Here is a 20,344-nt window from a genome sequence, read left to right on the forward strand (position 1 = left end):
ACTTTTTCCTAAAAATGCCTGAAATATCACCTTTTTAGAACGACACATTTACACGTACACATACCATTTGTTTTCAATCATTCTGACATATTCAGACCTGCCCTAATGCCACCTACAGGAAAACGTAATTTTACACTGACGATGGAGGAATACTAATTATTTCATTCTCCATCGATGCACTTCTAGTTAGACAAAATGAAACAGTAGGTTCTAGCCTAAAGCCTTGGAATTGAATGGCGAAGCAACCGGTTAATACGTTGCTATCGATCGACAATTAAAATAGTCTGATGACGGGGGAGAAGCGAAGATTGTTTTGTATAGTTGATAAAATTTATGATAAGAGTTATTGATTGAAACTCACTTTGACGGGTCCACTGTGAGGAAATCCGTGTACAGCTTCAGCAATTCACCCCCGACCACGTAGCCCAACGCGGGCCCTATTATGGCCATTGTGTAGAAAATACCTAAACAGACGAATATCCTTTTTAAAAATTATCTAAAATTATTTCTTCAAACGCTGCCCGCATTTTTCCAATTTAGTTCCGTTTTAAATTCAATTTGGAGTTTGGGGGTTGGAGAATATTCTCCACCCTCGTGTAGTCAACCACGTTGTACAAATAACGCTAAACTTACAATTACTGAAATTGTACATGCATTCATAGAAAATTATTTCTTTCCATCTTAAATTCAATTTCCATTCTAGGAAATTGAATTTACTGAAGGATATTCACAACTCTTGTGTAGGTAACCAAAATATACACTTACCACAATTATTGAAACTATGAAAATGCATTAATAGAAAGTGATGGGAGACATTTCCTGAATCGAACATCTGTTGTAATAAAAATTCTAGAAAAACTTTTAGTACCTTTAGTGTAAAGAATTATACTGTTCTACGCGAATTGAAATTTTGAAACGTAAAAGGGTACGAAGGATAGATATCTCGGGAAAATTTGTGAAATTCTTGCAAGAATACTTTAAAGTTGTTACAGAAAATACAAAAATTGATAGACACGTGCCTAGTCGTCCATTTAACGATTAATTTAATATAGGAACAATAGTTAATGTATAGGAAATGTCTTTAAATCTTTCAGAATTCTTTTCAATTTCAAGAATGTGTAAAACTTGTTTCAGTTAAAGCTCCTTTGGCTAATTATTTAAAATTCTACTTCGAGTGAGTGAAGAAAATATTTCATCGGTAGGGTGGACCGAACGGGAACAGACTTTCAAATAATTTGTGTTCTCCAGACGCAGAGGTTGTTTCTCGATGAAAAATTTGGCCAGACTCGAAGAACAACAGTCATCAGTCGGTTTCTTACCTACGTACACGGACGACATCTTTTTCGACACATTCTCGTCGAGGTACGTAACTCCGAGCGTGTAAAAAGGAGCAGAGCCAGCTCCGTGCAGAAGTTGCGCCACGAGGAAGATGGTTAAGTACAAACCGCTGTAAGGTTCTTGATCCGTTTGACCCGCGAATCCATTGCAGGACACCTGAACACCAAAAACATGCAAATTAAGAGCGGCTTGATCAACGAGCTGGCCTGTCTCTGGAAATACGCGAAATACGATATTCTTGCATGGATAATTCGCCCCAGTTCTTATTATAATCGCACCGGTGTTGCATAAGGTCAATTAGGTGGGTACTGAAATAGCGTGAGCTTCTTGATAACGCGACGAGATATCCGGGAAAGATATTTTCTTACGAGCAGTCGAGAGTAAAAGAACTGTGCCTTGCTTTGTGCCTTTAAAAATTATACTTTTATCCGACAATAATTCTTTATCAATTTTTATACAAAAATAGAGGACACAGAGGACATGGCGCAGAAGCACATCAATCGACCACTTCTCGTATCTGGAACATTTATTTTCATCTGTGTCGAATGATTTATTTATACAAATCCATGTTGTACGTTTAATTGAAACATTATTGATTGCAGATGTCAGTTGACGACGATAATAAACAGTATCACTTTATTAAGAAGTTTCGAATGGAGGAAGTTTGTGGTATACTTCATACTTTATGAGATTGGTGTAACTACCTAAATAATTATTTCATTTATGAAATGCTAAATTTTGTGGAAGAAGGTCGCCGAACCCTTAGTCATCAATCTGAACGATAAAATCCACAACTAATTATAGTAATTTATGAATTGCAGATTTTGATGCATGTATGGCATTTTGGACCCCCTCGTCTTCTGCCGGACCAAATTATGGTTGCAGAAATTTGCGAAAAGATTCATAGTCTATTAAATTAATTTTCTGATTTTTCGAGAATACATTAGAGCATGATAAAATTTTATGGAAGACACGGTATCGATTGTTTATAAGGAGATATGTAACTTACAGCACGAGACGACGAATTTGTCACCCTCTGACATATGTTGTCCGATTGTTGACCTCCTCTGTAAGGTCCGGCAAGATAATGAGGAGACGCGAATAGCAGACTTCCTATTCCTAAGACTAGAACTCCTACGCCTATGTACCTGCGAAACAAACGTGGAAGTCAGTTAGTAGAGAACAAATTAGCATCAATATCCAATTATACGATTGAATAGATTTGTTCGATCCTACTTCATCTATATTGTATTTTCATTTGCTGAAATCATTCTCGAAGGAAGCGAGAAACGTTTCTCGTTTCTCACCTCCAATCCTTTGAAAATTAATCGAATCAGAAAACCGTGTTCCACTAACATTTCTGAAGCTGTTTCAATATTCCACGCGGATTCAAGTGCCATTGATCGAGAGTAGAGGACTGTGTTTAATAAAGGAGTGACTCGAGAGTGTCGAGTGTCGAGAAGAATAAAATGTTAATCGGCGCGAATAGGTGTCACTCGTTTGAATTAATATTTATGAGAACAGATTGTGGTATCCGGCGCGGAATGTATTAATAATCCGCGCGGAATGCCTCAGAGGGAATATTTACCGTGGCTTCGAGGCTTTCGAACGACCGCCTAGGTAGCTCACTGGAACAAGAAGAAGGAAGCTTGCTATGTCGTATCCTCCAGCAATCAGCCCAGTTTGCGAGGATCTCAAGCCGAACCTCCTTTCGATCGTTGTGATCACTACGTTTACGAAACCGTTCACTACCATTCCTGGAAACAAAGAAACGAACAGAACTTTTGTAATCGAGTGGCTCTCGTAAGATGCATTTGCTTCCTCTACTTAAACTACAGTAGTATACCAATAAAATATATTGTATCTAAAATAAAATAGGAAATTTCTTATATCTAAAATAGAATGGGAAATTTCTTGGATCTAAAATAAAATAAAATACATTGTACCTAAAATAAAGTGCTTCTAGCACAAAACAAAATACATTTATAAATACATTTAAAATAAAATACATAATCAAATAGTCAGACTGCGACTTCTATGCACTTATAACGAGAATGAGTAGGTGAAATTTAAAACAGTGTTGAGATTAAGGAAATTTGAGAATATTCACATGTCGATGTCAGTTTATTAAAGTTATTAAAGAAGCAAAGTCGGCTTCTGTTCCCTACAACTAACGCAGACGATTTTTGCATAAAGATCCACCGTCTGGTGATGATCATATAGTCGACCAATTTTTGGGAAAGGAACGTCATAGTAATGGAAAGTCATGCTCCAATTTCGCGAGTTTTCGAGACTGATAGCCATCGACCTGTTGCTAATAACAGTTTTCACGCTTGCCGATAATACAAGCCGCCGATAGATAGTCGTTCGATTTTTTGGTTTCAACGAGTGACAATCACGTGTCATTTTGACCATTCTATCAAATGGATGAGCAGTAATGCACCGGGTGCTATAGTTTCCGTGTCCCGAGCAACGGCTAAACCGTCGATTGACGTAAAGTCGATAGATGAGACGGGGACAAAGTTTGTGAACTATCAAAGTGATATCGCAATGATATATGTAGAACAATCGCTGGTCTGTTCGATGTTTACTTTCGGCTAAGATCGAACGGTTTGCACGATTCTACAAATATCTCGGTACGATGAAGCAAAATTATTCTGTCAACGTGAGTAGGCGAATTTGCGCTACTTTTCTGATTGTAGAGTGCAAATGAGTAAATACGGAACAAGAACGTTTAAAAAATGTTAAGAAAATGCATACATCTTAATGGAACAGGTAAGATTTACATTTCCATATAAATGGTGAATTTATATTTCTTTAACACTAAGCCTAACAGTATCTGGTAAATATTGCCTTATAAAAATTGCAACCCCTTTATTGAGATTCTTCGTAATTTTCAATATAATAAATGCTTGGACAAGGAAATTTACTCCACTATTTTCCATAAATGAATTTTTATAATTTCAGTAATTGTAAAATATAATACCCAACATACATTTGACCGTGGGCGGTTAAATTGTGAATTTACCTGTGCCAAAAGTGAGAAAAAATAGAATCACGCTCATAAAAGTCCGCCATATTGAAACTTAACCTAGAAACTCGCAAAAACGCAATATCAGACAATACTCCATTTCACCGTATAAAACATAGAATTACTTTACTATCGCAGACACGGACTTAGCCTCGCGAAGCAGCTAATAAATTCAAATTATTTCAATAAACAAGCCACCCGCGGTACTGTCGATAAGTTAGGTCACGCGTTCGCCGAGTAAAATTCGATTCCGTTCTCTCTCGAAAAGAGAAAAGCGAAAGTGCGGCGACAATTTCTCGTGTCTTGTAAATCGAGCTGCGAGAAAAATCGCATGGCGGCCCGGCCCCTTCGTTTCGGCCATCATTCGTCTCGTATCTTGTTCACGCACGAGTGAAGTACGAGTGGTGACGAACGGAAAGCGGGTTTTTTTTTTGTTGTTTCTGCCGTTCGGTTCTCTATATTTGTCAAACAACGTAAGCCGATATCCGAACCGAGAAACATTCGCTGAAAAGGCGAGCTCCTCTTTTTTTTTTCAGCTCTTTTTTGCGGCTCTTTGTGCGTTTCGACGCCCTATTGACGGCTGTTTGTCGCGTCGACAATCGGCGAACGTGAACGAAAACGAAAACGCACCCTTGCCGTTCGATTCAGGAGCGATTAGCGCGCGTACGCTCGCGAGAAAGAAGTGTTTAACAGATTTACAACGCGAGAGAACGATTTCTTCGGTGGGGGGAGGGCGGAGGGGGGGAGGGAGCGGATCCCCGCGCTTTGGGGGAGACCTAATTCAATTAGTTTACCCTTCTGATATTTGCTTTGACGAACCTAACCGCCGCTGCCGCGTTTCCACGGATCCCGGATTGCGACTGTGCTTTTTAGGCTCTTCGGTATTTTTCTCACACAGAGAATCTCGCGTGCAACTCTTTCAGCTCGTAAATAATATCGTAGACAGCGGATCTTTACGGATAATGCGAATGTTCTGCCTGAGTTGCAACAAACTGGAGCGAAATGGAAAATTGTTTTCTTTCTTAATATATTGAAAATAACATAACGGTATTTTCGAATTCTTCTACTATTTTTGCTGTTTCAAGTTACAGAGCTGCGTAGACATTTATACATTGTTTTAGTGATTTTAGATAATACAATAGCATTTAAAAATTTCCATAATTTATGTCTGTTGTAAAAATCGATGCAGGTATAAATATAAGGTATAAATTAATATACTTTGCACTGGTACCGAGTGAACTAATCTTTATAATGTCTGAAAAAAGCTCAAGTCGTTCGGTCCAATTTTAAAAAAGTTATTAGTTTTTAAACGGTGTCCACTTATTTTCGTCCCCGACTGTGGGTCGAAGGTATTCCTCGTAAAGTTCACAGAAATTGTAGATTGAAGATCCAACAAAATCTGATTCGAGCTCTAGAGATCGATAAACGTGGAAATAGCAAACCAAGAAAAGCGGCAAAATGAATTATCAAAGACAGACTGGAAGCGTGGCAAATTATACGCAAAGAAGTACAGTAAATTCTCATTACGAGTCAGTGCCAAACTCACAATTTGGAGTCAGTGGAAGAACCCACACCACCGCGGTGAGTGGCCGAAGTTCGAAAGCCGTCACAGCCATAACATTGTCGGCTGTATCGGTGTGAGACCAGAAGACCACTACTAATCCGATTACAAAACTTCTCTATTTTTCGTTATTTTTTTATGAAACTTGCACCAGCATATTTCCGACATTTTTCTGATTAACCCTTTGCACTCGAAGCTAATTTAACCCCAAAACGAAACGTTTCTTCCGGCCTAGAATATTTCCCTTCTATATATAATTTTTTCATGTTATAATACGAAAATGGTGCAATTTACTCCTACAATACAAAAATGTTTAGTAATTTATTAAACACAAACAAATTTAATAATTTAAAAAATATTTTGAATAACGATACAGCAATTTTTAGTGGTGCCTTACAGTCACCATTCGAGTGCAAAGGGTTAAAATGATACCGAATATGATATAATTCCAATGATATTTACTTGTGTGATGAACGATGAAAGTTACTTCCCATTACAATCACATGAACGGAAAATTAGTGTAAATGCGTCATTTTAATCGGAAAAATGCCACGAATATGTTGGCAAAAGTTTCATAAATAAAATAACGAAAAATAAACAAGTTTCGCTGTGGGTTTCTCCGTACAACATTGTATCGGAAAAAGACATTTCCTCAGTCTACTTGTCACTAGCGCTTGGTGGTCATAGGTTTTTGATGACCTGTAGGCGGATATGACTCTTAGGTTTCCAGCGTGCCCTGTGTGTTTCGAATGCGACGCGAGAACCTCCGATTTCCAATAAGAGTCGGTAAAAAGAACGGCGGGACTGACTCCTAACGAGAATTCACTGTACAGTAGAACTACCATTGACATAAATTCCACGATATCTCCACGACTTCATTCACGAGGAAGCACGACGAATCGCAGACGCTGTCGAATTCGAATATCTGAAAGCTTTGACGAAATTGAAAAATCCATTAAAAATCCACGATCAATTGCCAGCAAGGACGTCCTCCCTCGTCGCGCAAAGGCCTAAAGTCCGCATTAATTTCAAACAGCCCTTGGACCGTGTGACGGTGGGGGAGAGGGGGCGTGGGACGAGCGCAATTAGTGTCGGAAAAAAGCAACCGAAAAACCCGGCAAAAACCGGTAAAAACTACAGAAATTCTGACCAGGAGCAGGTTCCGATTGGCAGCCGGCGTCCCTCCCACGCTAGTTAACCGATATCCGTCGAGTTAGCAGACTCGCAAGACAGCCGCTTAAGCGTCGCGTGTATCCGGTGGCTGTCTACCCGGAAAATTAACCACCTTCGTTTCCCATTGTGCCGCTAATAGGAGAATTTTAATTAAAGCCGGGAGAGCCGGCCTCCGCTCGCCGGGCAACGCGGACAATTCGTTTCTCCAGCTGGTGGTGGCTGGAACGTTGTATGTATGCAGCCGCACGAACACACGCATACCAGAGAGAAAGAGAGTCTTCTTTTGTCATGTGTACCGGCGTTAAGGAACAGAGCGGCCCGGGGGGGGGGGGAGACGCGAACAAAGTTATTTAAACTAAGTACCCTGTACGCGGGCCCCCTTGGCTCGCCTACTCTTTCTTCGATAATCCCCCTCCTCGACAGGCTTCGCAGACCTCATTCGATGACGACCGACCTTCGTGTTCCGTTCGCCCTTCGTCGATCGGTTTCCTTTCGACATCCACTACCCTCCAGCGTGCGTCAACCTCCTGCCATCGGCCCGGAAAACTCGATTTCCGGTTATCGTCAGTCACCGGCCCCTTCCCGCCACTCATTTTTGCATCACCCTCTCTCTCCCTCTCTCTCTCTCTCTGTCTCTCTGTCTCTCTCTCTCGCTCTCTCTCTATATATATATATCGTTTTCTCGTTCTCGCGGCTTCTCTGTCGCTCCTCGACGTCCCACCCCCGCGCTGAAAGCTTCGAAATTGCATTCGAATGCACGGTTATTAGTAACGCCAAACGACGATATCGAGTCAATCACCGAGCGAGATATTATGGCGAAAAATCAGCTTCCGATAGGACGCGAGAGCTACGTGAACGTTTAAGCGGGGGATTATGGTGTAACCGGTCCAAAAAATCGATTTTTCAAATTGTATTTTGTACACTAAAATTTTGTACACTAGTAAACGTAATTGTAGCACTGAGCTTCATGTAATTCATACGCGTAAAACTTTTATTTTGTTTTCACGATTTTCGTGGTATTAAAATCGTTAAGGAGAGAAATGTATTTTTACTTGGCCGGGGCTTTATGCGATTGATGCGTAACAATTGTATTTTGTATAGAGATCTGCTGTCTAGTGATTAAACATACTTTTATTGAAGTTTTCATCAAAGTATCATTTATGGTAAATTCAGTGCCAGCATCAGCGGTTAAACTATCATTATAAATTAATTTTAAAAATAAATAAAAATAAAAACTTGCAATTATATGTATATTTTTCTTTTTAGTGAAATGTAAAAATATATTATATTTAATAATAAGAAAATAAATTTTGAAAAAATCTTGACAATCAACTAGGATTAGATACCCTATTATAAAGATTAAAAAAAATATTAGATATTAAATGTGAATCATTAAAATTGAATATTATGGCGGCTTTATATACTTATTAGAGGAACTGGTTTTAGTGAAGTATAAAAATATATCATATTTAGTAATAAGAAAATAAATTTTTTTTAAATCTTGAAAATGAACTAGGATTAGATACCCTATTATAAAGATTAAAAAAACTATTAGATATTAAATGTGAATCATTAAAATTGAATATTATGGCGGCTTTATATACTTATTAGAGGAACTTGTTTATTAAATTGCTATTCGACGTTAATTGATATTCCTCGTTTGTTGTTTACTTATAAAAATTGTATTTTTAAAAAATCAGTTTGAGCTTCCACGAAAGTATCTTTATAATTTCTGTAAATATAATACGTAAATATGATCGGAAGGAATTGGATAGTTGCAGTGTTAAAATAACAACGTGATCGACACTGGTGATAACGATGCACTAGGCTGTTATCTCTTATCACAAACGTTGTTAAAATGGAAAGTGGCAGACTCATTATTCGTAGCTCCTGTTTGTAAATATTCGACCCAGACGGACGTGTATTCGTATCTCAGAAATGATGGGCTATAAAAGATTAGCGAGACACATTTGCACTGTTCGTTAACATATCGACTGTCTAACAAATTGTTCGTTTTATCCGAAAGATTGTTGCAGTGGAATTTTCCTTATCGTAATCGTGTTTACTTCAGCCGGAGATATGTTTACGGTATGATTGATTCATCCAGCAGAAAGAAAAATGATTAATGATAGCAATCAACTATTCTCACTGAAGCCTTGTCATTTTTATATAATCCGATCCGCTTAAACGTGCATATTTCCGTCTCGCAAATGATCGTGTACACTGTGTTACAATCAAGGTACTAAACTTTGTTTTTGAATTTCGCGCGAACAACTCTCGGCAACTTTGTGAAAGTTTCGGTGCTCGGTGTGCGCGCTCCGAGAACTGTTAATTAGGAATTAAATTTGGCAAATAAGCGATTTCAAATAATCTGTGCTTACGGGCGAGACGATATGATACGTGTTGTTAAAAAGCGTGCGGGAAATTTAAAATTAAGGAAGAAAGGCAATTGATTAAACAAAAAAGAATACTTTCTAATGATATTGTTGTAATTGTTCTAAACTGCGTGTGAGTGATAATTATTCTTAAAATTCAATATCTTCATTGATACGCGCTGTACTGTTCAAAAAGATGATTGAAAAATTAATGAAATATCTGGAATAATGCTACGTTTATACAGTCTACATATGTGGGTACAGTGAGGACCATTTTGTGTCGCATTATAATTGGTGCAGTATTGTAATTATTCGTCCTTAAGAGGCGAAACAATAATTTGATATTTTCTACATTTTTAAATGAAGTCGTAGAATTAAATTAGTTGTTTTTTTCTTTAGTTCAAGTTTAAAATTAGGCCAGATTTAGGGGACTCACGTACCTTGAATAGCACCCGTCCAACACAACCAGAAGAGCGCCCATTTTGCGGTTCGAAATCGTTGCAAGTGCAAGGGCCTGAACCAGAACCAGCCGCACTTCAGGTTATCCGTCGTCCTGTCCGACTCCTTTGGCACTTCCGGCTTTATTTCCGGTTTCCTCGGCCCATCTCCGAACTGTTCCGGAAAACTGGACAGGGTCTCGTGCATGTCCGGCACACCCGACTGTAAATCACATCATTCGGATGACACCTCCACCGACGAATCATTTTAATTAACTCAAGCGAACCCTTTATCAACAATACTCGAGACTCCTTCAACATCTGCTCTATCAATATTTTGTAAAATTGATATACATTTAAAGTGAACTCTCTATTCGGTAACAAGTTCCACCTACAATTCTATTGCAGTACACGTCAATTGTTTCTAACAAATACATTTACTTCCACAAGAACATTCTTGATTAAATTACTTGGAGACTTAGATTTGATAAATTGAAAATTCTTATTCTTTATCTTATCTTAAAATACCTACAAAATTGTTATAAAGCAATGAACAAATCCAGGGTAATGATACTTGAAGAACATTATAATTACAGAGAAAACAATTGCTCTTAAGTCATACTTCTGCGAGATTTAAGTCAGATTGAATCCTTAAATTACTCGGGTACTGAAACTTGATAAATTGAAAATGCTTGCACCAGAAAGTTCACGTCGAATACCCACAAAATTGTTATAAAGTAATGAACAAATCCAGGGTAATGAATAATACTTGAAGAACATTATAATTACAGAGAAAACAATTGCTCTTAAGTCATACTTCTGCGAGATTTAAGTCAGATTGAATCCTTAAATTACTCGGGTACTGAAACTTGATAAATTGAAAATGCTTGCACCAGTTTCACACCGAGTACCTGATAAATAATTACAAGCTAACGACCAATTCCATTTTCCAATAATCGATTAGAATAACTATATCTTTATAATATAGAATCTAGAAACACAAAAGATGAAATTTTATAATCACACAGAAGACAATATTATTTATTACAGAAATAATTGTGCATTTCCATAGATCACAGATCACAGAGGAAACATCGTTCAGAGCAAATACCAAGTCGAACGCTCCAAAGAAACTTACACCGAACGAAAGTTTGTCCCGCATCCTGCTCGCTCTTCAAGGCAGAAAATCGAATGAGAAAGGCAAGAAGATTCCTCGAATTTCCACGTGGCACTATCGGTCCGACATCGATCGCGACATCCTCGACGAAACGCTCGTTTTTCGCCTTTCTTTTTCGGCGCGCAATCAACGCGAGTTTTACAATTTCACAAATGTTTCGAAATCACTCTGCCGAACAATCACTCTTCACTCTTCAAAAACACGTCTAGTGTCGCTCTCCAGCAATTAAACGTTTCCGACATCGCCAAACACGAAATTATCAACTTCTCTCTTGTCCATCCCCTGTTAAAAATCAGTCGTGCGTCAATTAATTTCAACAAAGGAGATATCACGTTGATCATCGCAAACCACGTTACGCCGCATTTTTCCTAACAATCAGTCAATATTAAAAACAGTATTTATTGAAAACTAATAATCGAAAAATTGATTTCATCGGTGGTACCAAGCGTCCTTTTCACTGTTTTTAATATGCAGACTGCAGGCTTTCATGCAAAATAAAAATTGTATTAAATGCATGATACGGGAGCCGCATAGACATTTATTTATTTTCTTAGTAATTCTATCAAATTGAAAATAATGTAACAGTATTTTCAAATTTTGTGTAAATTTTTACTATTTTGCATTTCATGTATTTTTTTTGACTCGCTACATCACAGTGTTGCTAAATATATATAGAACTTGTAAACATTAATTCTTCATAAAGCAGAAAATAATAAGATTTTATGTGAATATTTTAATTCAAATTAATTGTTTCAACGCAATGCAGTGAAAATATCGGAGGACCTCGAGAACAAGATTATATTATTCGTAACTTGCTAAAATTACTAAGAGAATTTTTCTTTTGCAGTCGATGCACAAAATGTTTATGTTGCATAAAGATCCGGAGATATCGCCAATTGCGTCCGACATAGCTGAAATGTCATGGGGGCCGGGTGATGGACCGTTCTGTGGATTTTGGGGCAAGTATGTTGAGCATCAAATTCTAATCTAGCCTATTTAGCTCGAAATTCGTGGAACGTCGTTCCACGGATGTCAGGATCGCGAGGGAAAGCGAACGTCGCATCAGAAACGGAACTTCCGGCGCGCGGTCACGCTCAGTCGTCCGCGATTGCCCTAAGAAGAAGGAAGCAAAAGATTTTGCTGCTACTATTCTCTAGCAAACTTTCTCCGTTCGACTGCAATTTCTTCGAGGGACCAGCCAACGCGATTTCGAATCGATTCACTCGAGGGAACGCAACACTCGTGCGATTAAACATTCACTACGGCCGAGGTCATCGGCCGATCCTCCTGGATCTTCGATCCTCTTGTCTCCCCGATTGCTACTTTCGCTCTACGGGGTGCTTTCGATTATGTGGGATCCACTCCAGCCCTCGTACCGATCACCAAAATTTCATACGATCTACAATGTCATTGCAACGTCCTTTATCTACTAGCTAGCACTCAACGCGACAAAACTCTTTTGCTCTTCGTTATTATCTTAGGAAACTTTTGTCGATACATTCGCCACATTTTTCCGATTGAAATGAGTCCAAACACGATCTGATTTGGATCGCATTTACTTGTAGAATTCACGGCACAGTGTACTCTCGATTATCCGAACTGATTGGTGAAATGTGCGCCTTTTGGATCAAAGATTTTAGATTAAATCTTTACTGATTTGTATAAGAAATCGTGTTGTATTCAGATCGTTTCACGCGTGGAAAAATGGAGGATTCAGAGATCAGTTCGGATAATCGAAGTACTATTATATCGTGACTTGAACGAGCAAATATGCTCCGAATTGTGTCATGTTTGGACTCATTTTTAATGGAAAAATGTGGCAAATATATAGGTAAATGTTTCGTTAAAAAATAATTCGAAACAAAAGTGTTTTGTCATTGACAAATTAAGAGAAATATGGAGCAAATGGGTGTCCTATTTGACCTTGTTTCAAAGTTAAAGCCACTTTTGTGTTTCGATAACTGGCAATAAAAGAATTGAAAAGATAGCCTTGATAGAAAATGATCGTCCTCCATTTCTATAGTACCTGGTTATACGTCACTTTGTGTTCTGTGCTCCTTTCTCGACTTTTTATACATTCTATGATGGTCATTTTGAAGAATGACTCCAAATTGGCTATTGAAATACAAAAGTGGCAAGAACTTTGGAACAAGGTCAAACAGGACACGTGCTTATACGAACGTTTTTCAACACCCTGTATATTTCTGTCGAATCTCGCCCAATCTATCGCCGCGTCTAATTTCGTTACTCCCGTAACACGATTTATCGCTAGACTTCGGATTTTACGCGTTTATAGCCGCCACGATTGTCTGCCACTCGGTGCAATAACACGCTTAACCCTTAACCCGAGCCGAGACTCCGCGAAACTTTCTGATAGGATGATAATGCGGCTATACCTGTTACTAGCAGAGTTTTACTGGCGTCACTCGTTTCATTATACTTGCTACGTTAGCTTCGGGAAAGTTTTAAAACGTTGCGCTTAAGGAAACGGAGATTAGTGTATATTGCGGATCATTTCATTAGTTTCGGGCTAGTCGGACACGTTGGTTTTAATCATGCTTAGGAACGGGTGGGAAGATTAAATTTTGGTTGAGTTTCCTGCTGGAGTGATGTTAATTCGAGCGACATATTTATTCTTGGCACAGGGGCATTAACACTAGGTTCACGGAGCATTAAAAGTAATTTTACATTACTTTATAAAAATAAGAAGAATGTGTCTATCCAAGTTTTCAGCCATTTTTTAAATGATATATACCCAAGGAAATAAGTTTGTTGAGTAATTCCACGTAGATGGATCTTCACAATCTCAATAATCGTAAATTAAGAATATTGGAACCCGTCATTTTGACGGGTCCCGTAAACCTAGTGTTAATTGCGATTTTTATCAATTTATCGGAAATAGGAATTTTTTGAAAAGGATAAAAAGTTAATGCAGGTAATTAAGGAATCTGCTAACAAATTTGAATTTAAAACGGGGTTACGATCGACTGATCATAAATATCAGGAATTAATTATAGTGCACCTAATAATTTCACTTATCAGCAAAAAACATTTAAAAAGTCGAACGCCATGAGTGTCCTTGGTGACCGGTGCTATGAAGTTACTCTAAAAATTATTCTCATAAAATTAATGCCGCTAATAACAGTGATACACTATAGTATAAGGTGAGAACTTTATCATCAAGTAAAAATTATTATTAATAACGTTGATCGCTTCTACGATTGAAATAGATGAAACGTGGCAGTTAACGCGTTTCCTAAATCGATCCAGAAAAGAATAGCATTACTTTCACCCATTTCTCTGCACACTATGCAGACGCTCGATCACCAGTGTCCATCAGCCTTACGCTCTTCAAGGTCCCACGGATCGGCGCGCGTCAAGATCGCAGGACGACGAACGATCCACGAGCATCGCCGCGCATCGTATAAATCCTTCGCCGGTTGCTATCGTTCCCCGAGCGAGCACGCACCGGTGAAATACACACGGCTATCACGGGATTTATAATTTCACCGGGATCTATAATTCTCCGGCGCCGCCGGCTGGATCGCGACAACTCGACCGATCTCGTCGATCATTCGCACCGAACCGTACTACCAGCAGAATCGAGGACATCCTTAAACCACAACACACTGTCACCGCTCATCGAACCAACAAAAACGTGCTACAACTCTCTGGTGTCATTAATCTCTAAACACACTTGATGCGCGAGGTTAATTTCATCGATGTGCGACATCGATATGAGAGTGGAAGAATGAGTGAGAAAGAGTGTGTATAGTAATTTGATGTTAACGTTCAATGTTTAATTAACCAATTTGGTCCTACGCTCTCGCGACACACAAGTCGTAGACACGCGAGACAGAAGTTTAGTTGTTCTTAACGAAAGTTTAGTTGCTCTTGACAGAGAAAACAATTTTTGGAATCAATTGACACGTTTAGTTACATAACTGACAGAAATTACTTTCCAGCAGTGTCACTTTGGAATTAATTGTGAAGTTTAGTTATTTTTGACAGAAGTCAGTCTCTAGCAGTGTCACTTTGGGAACAATTTTCAAGTTTAGTTATTTTTGAGAGAAGTCGTTTTCTCTAGCAGTGTCACTTTGGAATCAATTTTCAAGTTTAATTAAATAACTGACAGAAGTTACTTTCCAGCAGGGTCACTTTGAGAACAATTGTCAAGTTTAGTTATTTTTGACAGAAGTCGTTTTCTCTAGCAGTGTCACTTTGGAATTAATTGTCAAGTTTAGGTATTTTTGACAGAGCTCATTCTCTAGCAGTGTCACTTTGGAATCAATTTTCAAGTTTAGTTATTTTTCACAGAAGTCGTTTTCTCTAGCAGTGTCACTTTGGAATTAATTGTCAAGTTTAGTTATTTTTGACAGAAGTCGTTTTCTCTAGCAGTGTCACTTTGGGAACTATTGTCAAGTTTAGTTATTTTTGACAGAAGTCAGTCTCTAGCAGTGTCACTTTGGAATTAATTGTCAAGTTTAGTTATTTTTGACAGAAGTCGTTTTCTCCAGCAATGTCACTTTGGAATTAATTGTCAAGTTTAGTTATTTTTGACAGAGGTCATTCTCTAGCAGTGTCACTTTGGAATTAATTGTGAAGTTTAGTTATTTTTGACAGAAGTCGTTTTCTCTAGCAGTGTCACTTTGGAATTAATTGTCAAGTTTAGTTATTTTTGACAGAGGTCATTCTCTAGCAGTGTCACTTTGGAATCAATTTTCAAGTTTAGTTATTTTTGACAGAAGTCGTTTTCTCCAGCAGTGTCACTTTGGAATTAATTGTCAAGTTTAGTTATTTTTGACAGAGGTCATCCTCGAACAGTGTCACTTTGGGATGAATTTTCACCGCAGATCGATCGCCGATTGATTCCGCTCGGCGCACCAGGGTTGGCAAGAGTTTATGTAGATCGTGGACGATGTTTAGACGTGGAGGATCGATGGATCGACGGTGTCGATCTCCGCGACGGCCTGCACCGACTGAGGCCGCGTGTCACACGCGACTGAGGATCGCGAGCTCGTGCTCGCAGAGTTTTCCCCGCGAGTTAAAACGCCGTATATGCTACCACCGCCGCTACTCTGCCACGACAGACATCCTCGGTCCTACTCGCACCTCTGCGACCAATCCAGTCTCTCCCATCGACTCTCTCTCTCTCTCTCTCTCTCTCACTCTCTCTTTCAGTTCCCCTCTCTCTCTCCGTCTCGGGACCGCAGCCTCTGTTACTTTGTCGCTCTCTCTCTCTCTCTCTCTCTCTCTCTCTCTCTCTCTCTCTCTCTCTCTCTCTCTCTCTCTCTCTCTCTCTCTCTCTCTCTCTCTCTCTCTCTAGCTCTTCTCCTCTCTCGCTCTCGCCTCTTTAGCCCCCTTCCTGCAACCCCAATCTCGTTCCCTCTCTCGTCGATCCGTTTCTCTGTCGCTTGCTACCCCCGACCAACCCCCGGAGCAACCCCGTGCCAACAACACACCGTAAACCGCCCCTACTAGCTGTTGCTTCGGCCGGCAACCGAAAAAACGAGGCTCGCCCCATCCGATAAGTCTCATTAATTCGCGTTAATCGCGCCGATGCGATTAAACGCCTCCCCGTCCACGATTTTTTCCAACCCGGTACGCTGCTATTCTAATCGCGAAGTTGGTCGGCAACTAACTCGAATCGGGCATCCTCGAATTCACCGATCGAAGCATTTCAGATTCCTTATTTTGACAGTTGTTGAGATTGCAACGATGTTTTTGTGAATACTTACGCATACGAGGGTGGTCTGAAAAGTTTCCGACCTAACAAAGATATAAGGCATTTTTTCCTGAAAATTATTTTTATGTCTCTACATAGTCTCCTTGGAAGTCTATACACCTCTCCCAGCGATGCTCCCATCTCCCCAGCCCGTCCACATAGTACTTGCCGTCTTTCTCTGCAAAATGGCTATTCACAAAGGTGATGGCTTCCTCATTTGATGAAAATCTCTGTCCTCCGAGTGCAACTTTTAACCCTTAGCACTCGAATGGTGACTCTGAAGCACCACCACAAATTGTTGTGGCATTATTTCAAAGAAATTAGAAACAATATTACAAAATATTTGTTACATTACAATATTTGTATTTAATAGATTACTAAACATTCAAATACTATATGTAGAAATCGGATCAGTTTCGTTTGAATAAATTGAAAATATTGTAAGATGGAAGAAAAATTTAATTTTACATTGAAAATAGTACCGAGTGCAAAGGGTTAACTTGGGGAACAAAAAGAAGTCGCTTGGAGCTAGATCTGGTGAGTATGGTGGGTGATCAAGCAGTTCAAACCGTAATTCGTGGATTAGAATGGAACAAGATTTTTTTTCTGCAAATATGGCCGTTTTTCCGCAATTTCTGCCTTCAGCCTGTCAAGTAATGACGCGTAGTATGCACCTGTAATGGTTTTCCCTTTTTGAAGATAATCAATCAAGATAACTCCACGACTGTCCCAGAAAACAGTCGCCATCACTTTCCCAGCCGAAGGAACAGCCTTTGCCTTTTTTGGCGCCGATTCCCCATAAGCGGTCCGCTGTTTTGACTGCATTTTCGATTCGGGAGTGCAATGGTGTATCCGAGTTTCATCAACAGTAATTAGCCGGCGCGAAAACTCTGATTTATTGCGCCTAAATTGCGCGAAAAGAGCGATCGAAATGTTCATTCGAACACGTTTCTGATCCAACGTGAGCAAACACGGCACCCAACGCGCAGACAGCTTTCTCATGCCAAAATCTTCATTCAATATGTGACAAACACGTTCTTTGGATATATTCATGGCCTCTTCTATCTCTCTAACTTGAATTCGACGGTTGTCCAGCGCCATTTGGTGAATTTTAGGGATGTTATCGTCACTGGTTGCAGTTTTTGGGCGTCCCGAACGTTGATGATCACCCAAGCTGGTACGGCCACGTTTAAATTCAGCTGCCCTAAATTTCACGGTGGTAAATGATGGTGCAGAGTTCCCGTATACAGCGTCCAACTCTTCTTTGATTTGCGTAGGCGTATTGCCTTTCAAAAATAAATATTCAATCGCAGCTCGATACTCGAGTTTCTCCATTTTCACAAAAACACTCACAGCACCTTACTCAAACGACTGTTAAACAATAATTGAGCGTCCGAAATGGCTGAAATTTTGGCGAGTACCAAAGCATGCACAAACACGCTCCGGTACTTTTGTCGACGAATACTGCCGTCTTCGTGTCGAGGTCGGAAACTTTTCGGACCACCCTCGTAGACCAATATTTGTAGACGTTTGTAGACTGCGTCTTTGGTGAAGAGATTAAAAATCAAAGCAAAAAGGAACGTGATCTGTTCGGTCCCGTCGAAAAAAGATAACCGTAGTCGTGCCGTTACCGGTTGTTAGCGGGCTCATCGTTCGCAGCGAGAATACCTAGAAACGAGGGTACACCCAGTGTACAAAGTTCCGCGACCATTTGTCAAACAGAGAGAGATCATCAACGGTGCATCGTTTTCGGCCGCGCGCGCGACGTAAATTGGCTTTCTCGAGCGAGCACGGAGTTCCCTGTTTTGACCGTGGCAAAACAAGCGGTCGCAAACTGAACTAAAGGGATAAAGGTGCGAGACTACAACCGCCCCCACCCCCACCCCCGCAAACCATCACCCGGAAACGAAGGAGAGAACCGATACCCGGAGTCCCGAAGCTATTTTCCAGCTTGGCCCTGTAACGAGTTTCTTAATGCCTCGTATCGAGAAATGCATTTGTCTTCCGGCGGCCCCGTTATGCTGCGTCTCCACTTGAGAGTTTGCGAGCGGTCTCCTCACCCGAAAAAATACTGGTCATCAAACTGATCAGTCCGGAGGACTCGACGCACTTATGACGAGAATGGGATTAGCTGGGAAGAAAATTGTAAAGGCGTTGGAAAAACTTGTTAAAATTTCAAGCGAAGAGTTTCGTTTCTAACAATACATTTACGTAATTCACATTTTGCATGGGAATTTTCCCCCTACCCGTTACAAACAGATCGAGATCGTATAATTTATTTTTGTTCACCAAGCAAATATTAGCCCGATGAGAACCAGCAGCTTAGGCGACCACGAGTGAATCCTCGCGTGGATACGCAGCATTAGCGAAACGTTGCCGTCCGGCAGCATGCACCGACAATGTTCGCGACTGGTTCGACAGCGTTTCCACGTTCGACGCTAATGTAAACGGGAAACGAAAGATAAGGGGCTGAGAGGTGCTCCCGAAAGAGGAAGAAAAGGAGAGGGAGAGAGAGAGAGAGAGAGAGAGAGAGGCGACGACAATGGAAGAAATATTTTATAAGGACTTCCGGTGTCCCGCGAAAATTCTCATATTTCAAGACGAGGTAGGTCAGGCCCGGTATCAACCCGCGCAGGACGTGTTTCGAATTTATGACGGTAATAACGTAAGTATGCAGACTCGAAAAGTTCGGAATAAATCATCCCGATGATATTGGTGGTTACGGGGACCCGTGGGGCGGGTCATGGCTGACGCAACCGCTGGAGGTCGATAGGGAATTTCTAGTATAGCGCGATACCTGATGAACGGGAAACAAAAATAGCAAATGCACTTCGGACGATTGCCATCTTTCTGCACGATACCCTAATTCGATCGCATCCTTTCCGAGACAATAATGAATTTAAAAATTCTCGCTCAATTCCTGGATGTACCATCTCTTCTGTAACACCATTTTGTGATGCATTTTGCAGAGAGAAAGTGCTCGAACTCCAAACTTTCTATTTTCGAAGAAACCTCGATATCAATTTTTCAAAATCTTCAAAGACGTCTGGAAGATTTCTCAAAAATATCTCAAAAGAAAATACACAGGCTTCAAACTCAAGAACTGAAAACTGTATAAACAGAAACTGTATCACAAGATACTGGAAACTATAAATGAGTCGCCAAGTATGACGAAAAACTAATTAAACGGGCCACAGAAAGATAATGTTGGGCACAGGATAACTGTGAAACAGATTCTCAAAAATTGTCGAATTTTCCAGCGTTCACCAGGAGAATGTGCTCTTAACACTATGCTTACGGGACCCGTGAAAATGACGGGTTCTAGTATTTTTAATTGAAAATTATGAAGATTCTAAGGCATGCATACATGAGATCTAGCAAATTTATTTCTTTGAGTATATATTATTTTGAAGGTATTGCTAAAAATGTGGGTAGCACGGTTCTTGTTATTTTTATAAAGTAACGCAAAATAGTCACTTTTAGTGCACCGTAAACCTAGTGTCGAGGGTGGAGGGGAGGGCCGTTTA

General features: G+C 39.9%; 1 protein-coding gene and 1 long non-coding RNA gene across 3 annotated transcripts in view; one reads left to right on the forward strand and one right to left on the reverse strand.

The window, feature by feature from the left end:
* The window catches only part of Oatp26f (Organic anion transporting polypeptide 26F), a 52,896-nt gene that overhangs the window by 16,845 nt on the left and 15,707 nt on the right, over window positions 1-20,344 (reverse strand). Inside the window, exons 1-7 of one of the 2 annotated variants that reach the window (XM_076806453.1) lie at window positions 14,379-14,512; window positions 11,054-11,374; window positions 9,919-10,138; window positions 2,927-3,095; window positions 2,348-2,486; window positions 1,320-1,494; window positions 362-464 (exon numbers count right to left, since the gene is read on the reverse strand). In XM_076806453.1, the coding sequence (XP_076662568.1) occupies window positions 362-464; window positions 1,320-1,494; window positions 2,348-2,486; window positions 2,927-3,095; window positions 9,919-10,138; window positions 11,054-11,077 (830 nt within the window). In that variant the 5' untranslated portion in view covers window positions 11,078-11,374; window positions 14,379-14,512. Of the gene's footprint in view, window positions 1-361; window positions 465-1,319; window positions 1,495-2,347; window positions 2,487-2,926; window positions 3,096-9,918; window positions 10,139-11,053; window positions 11,375-14,378; window positions 14,513-20,344 lie in introns of those variants that run through there. The other variant, XM_076806452.1, reaches the window with a different exon arrangement.
* On the forward strand, window positions 14,800-15,890 carry LOC143365880 (uncharacterized). The gene is made up of 2 exons (XR_013084613.1): window positions 14,800-15,289; window positions 15,352-15,890. It is a non-coding gene; the product is annotated as an uncharacterized LOC143365880 (long non-coding RNA).

The sequence above is a fragment of the Halictus rubicundus genome, chromosome 2 (genome assembly GCF_050948215.1).
Source record: "Halictus rubicundus isolate RS-2024b chromosome 2, iyHalRubi1_principal, whole genome shotgun sequence".
In the NCBI taxonomy this organism is placed as follows: domain Eukaryota; kingdom Metazoa; phylum Arthropoda; class Insecta; order Hymenoptera; family Halictidae; genus Halictus; species Halictus rubicundus.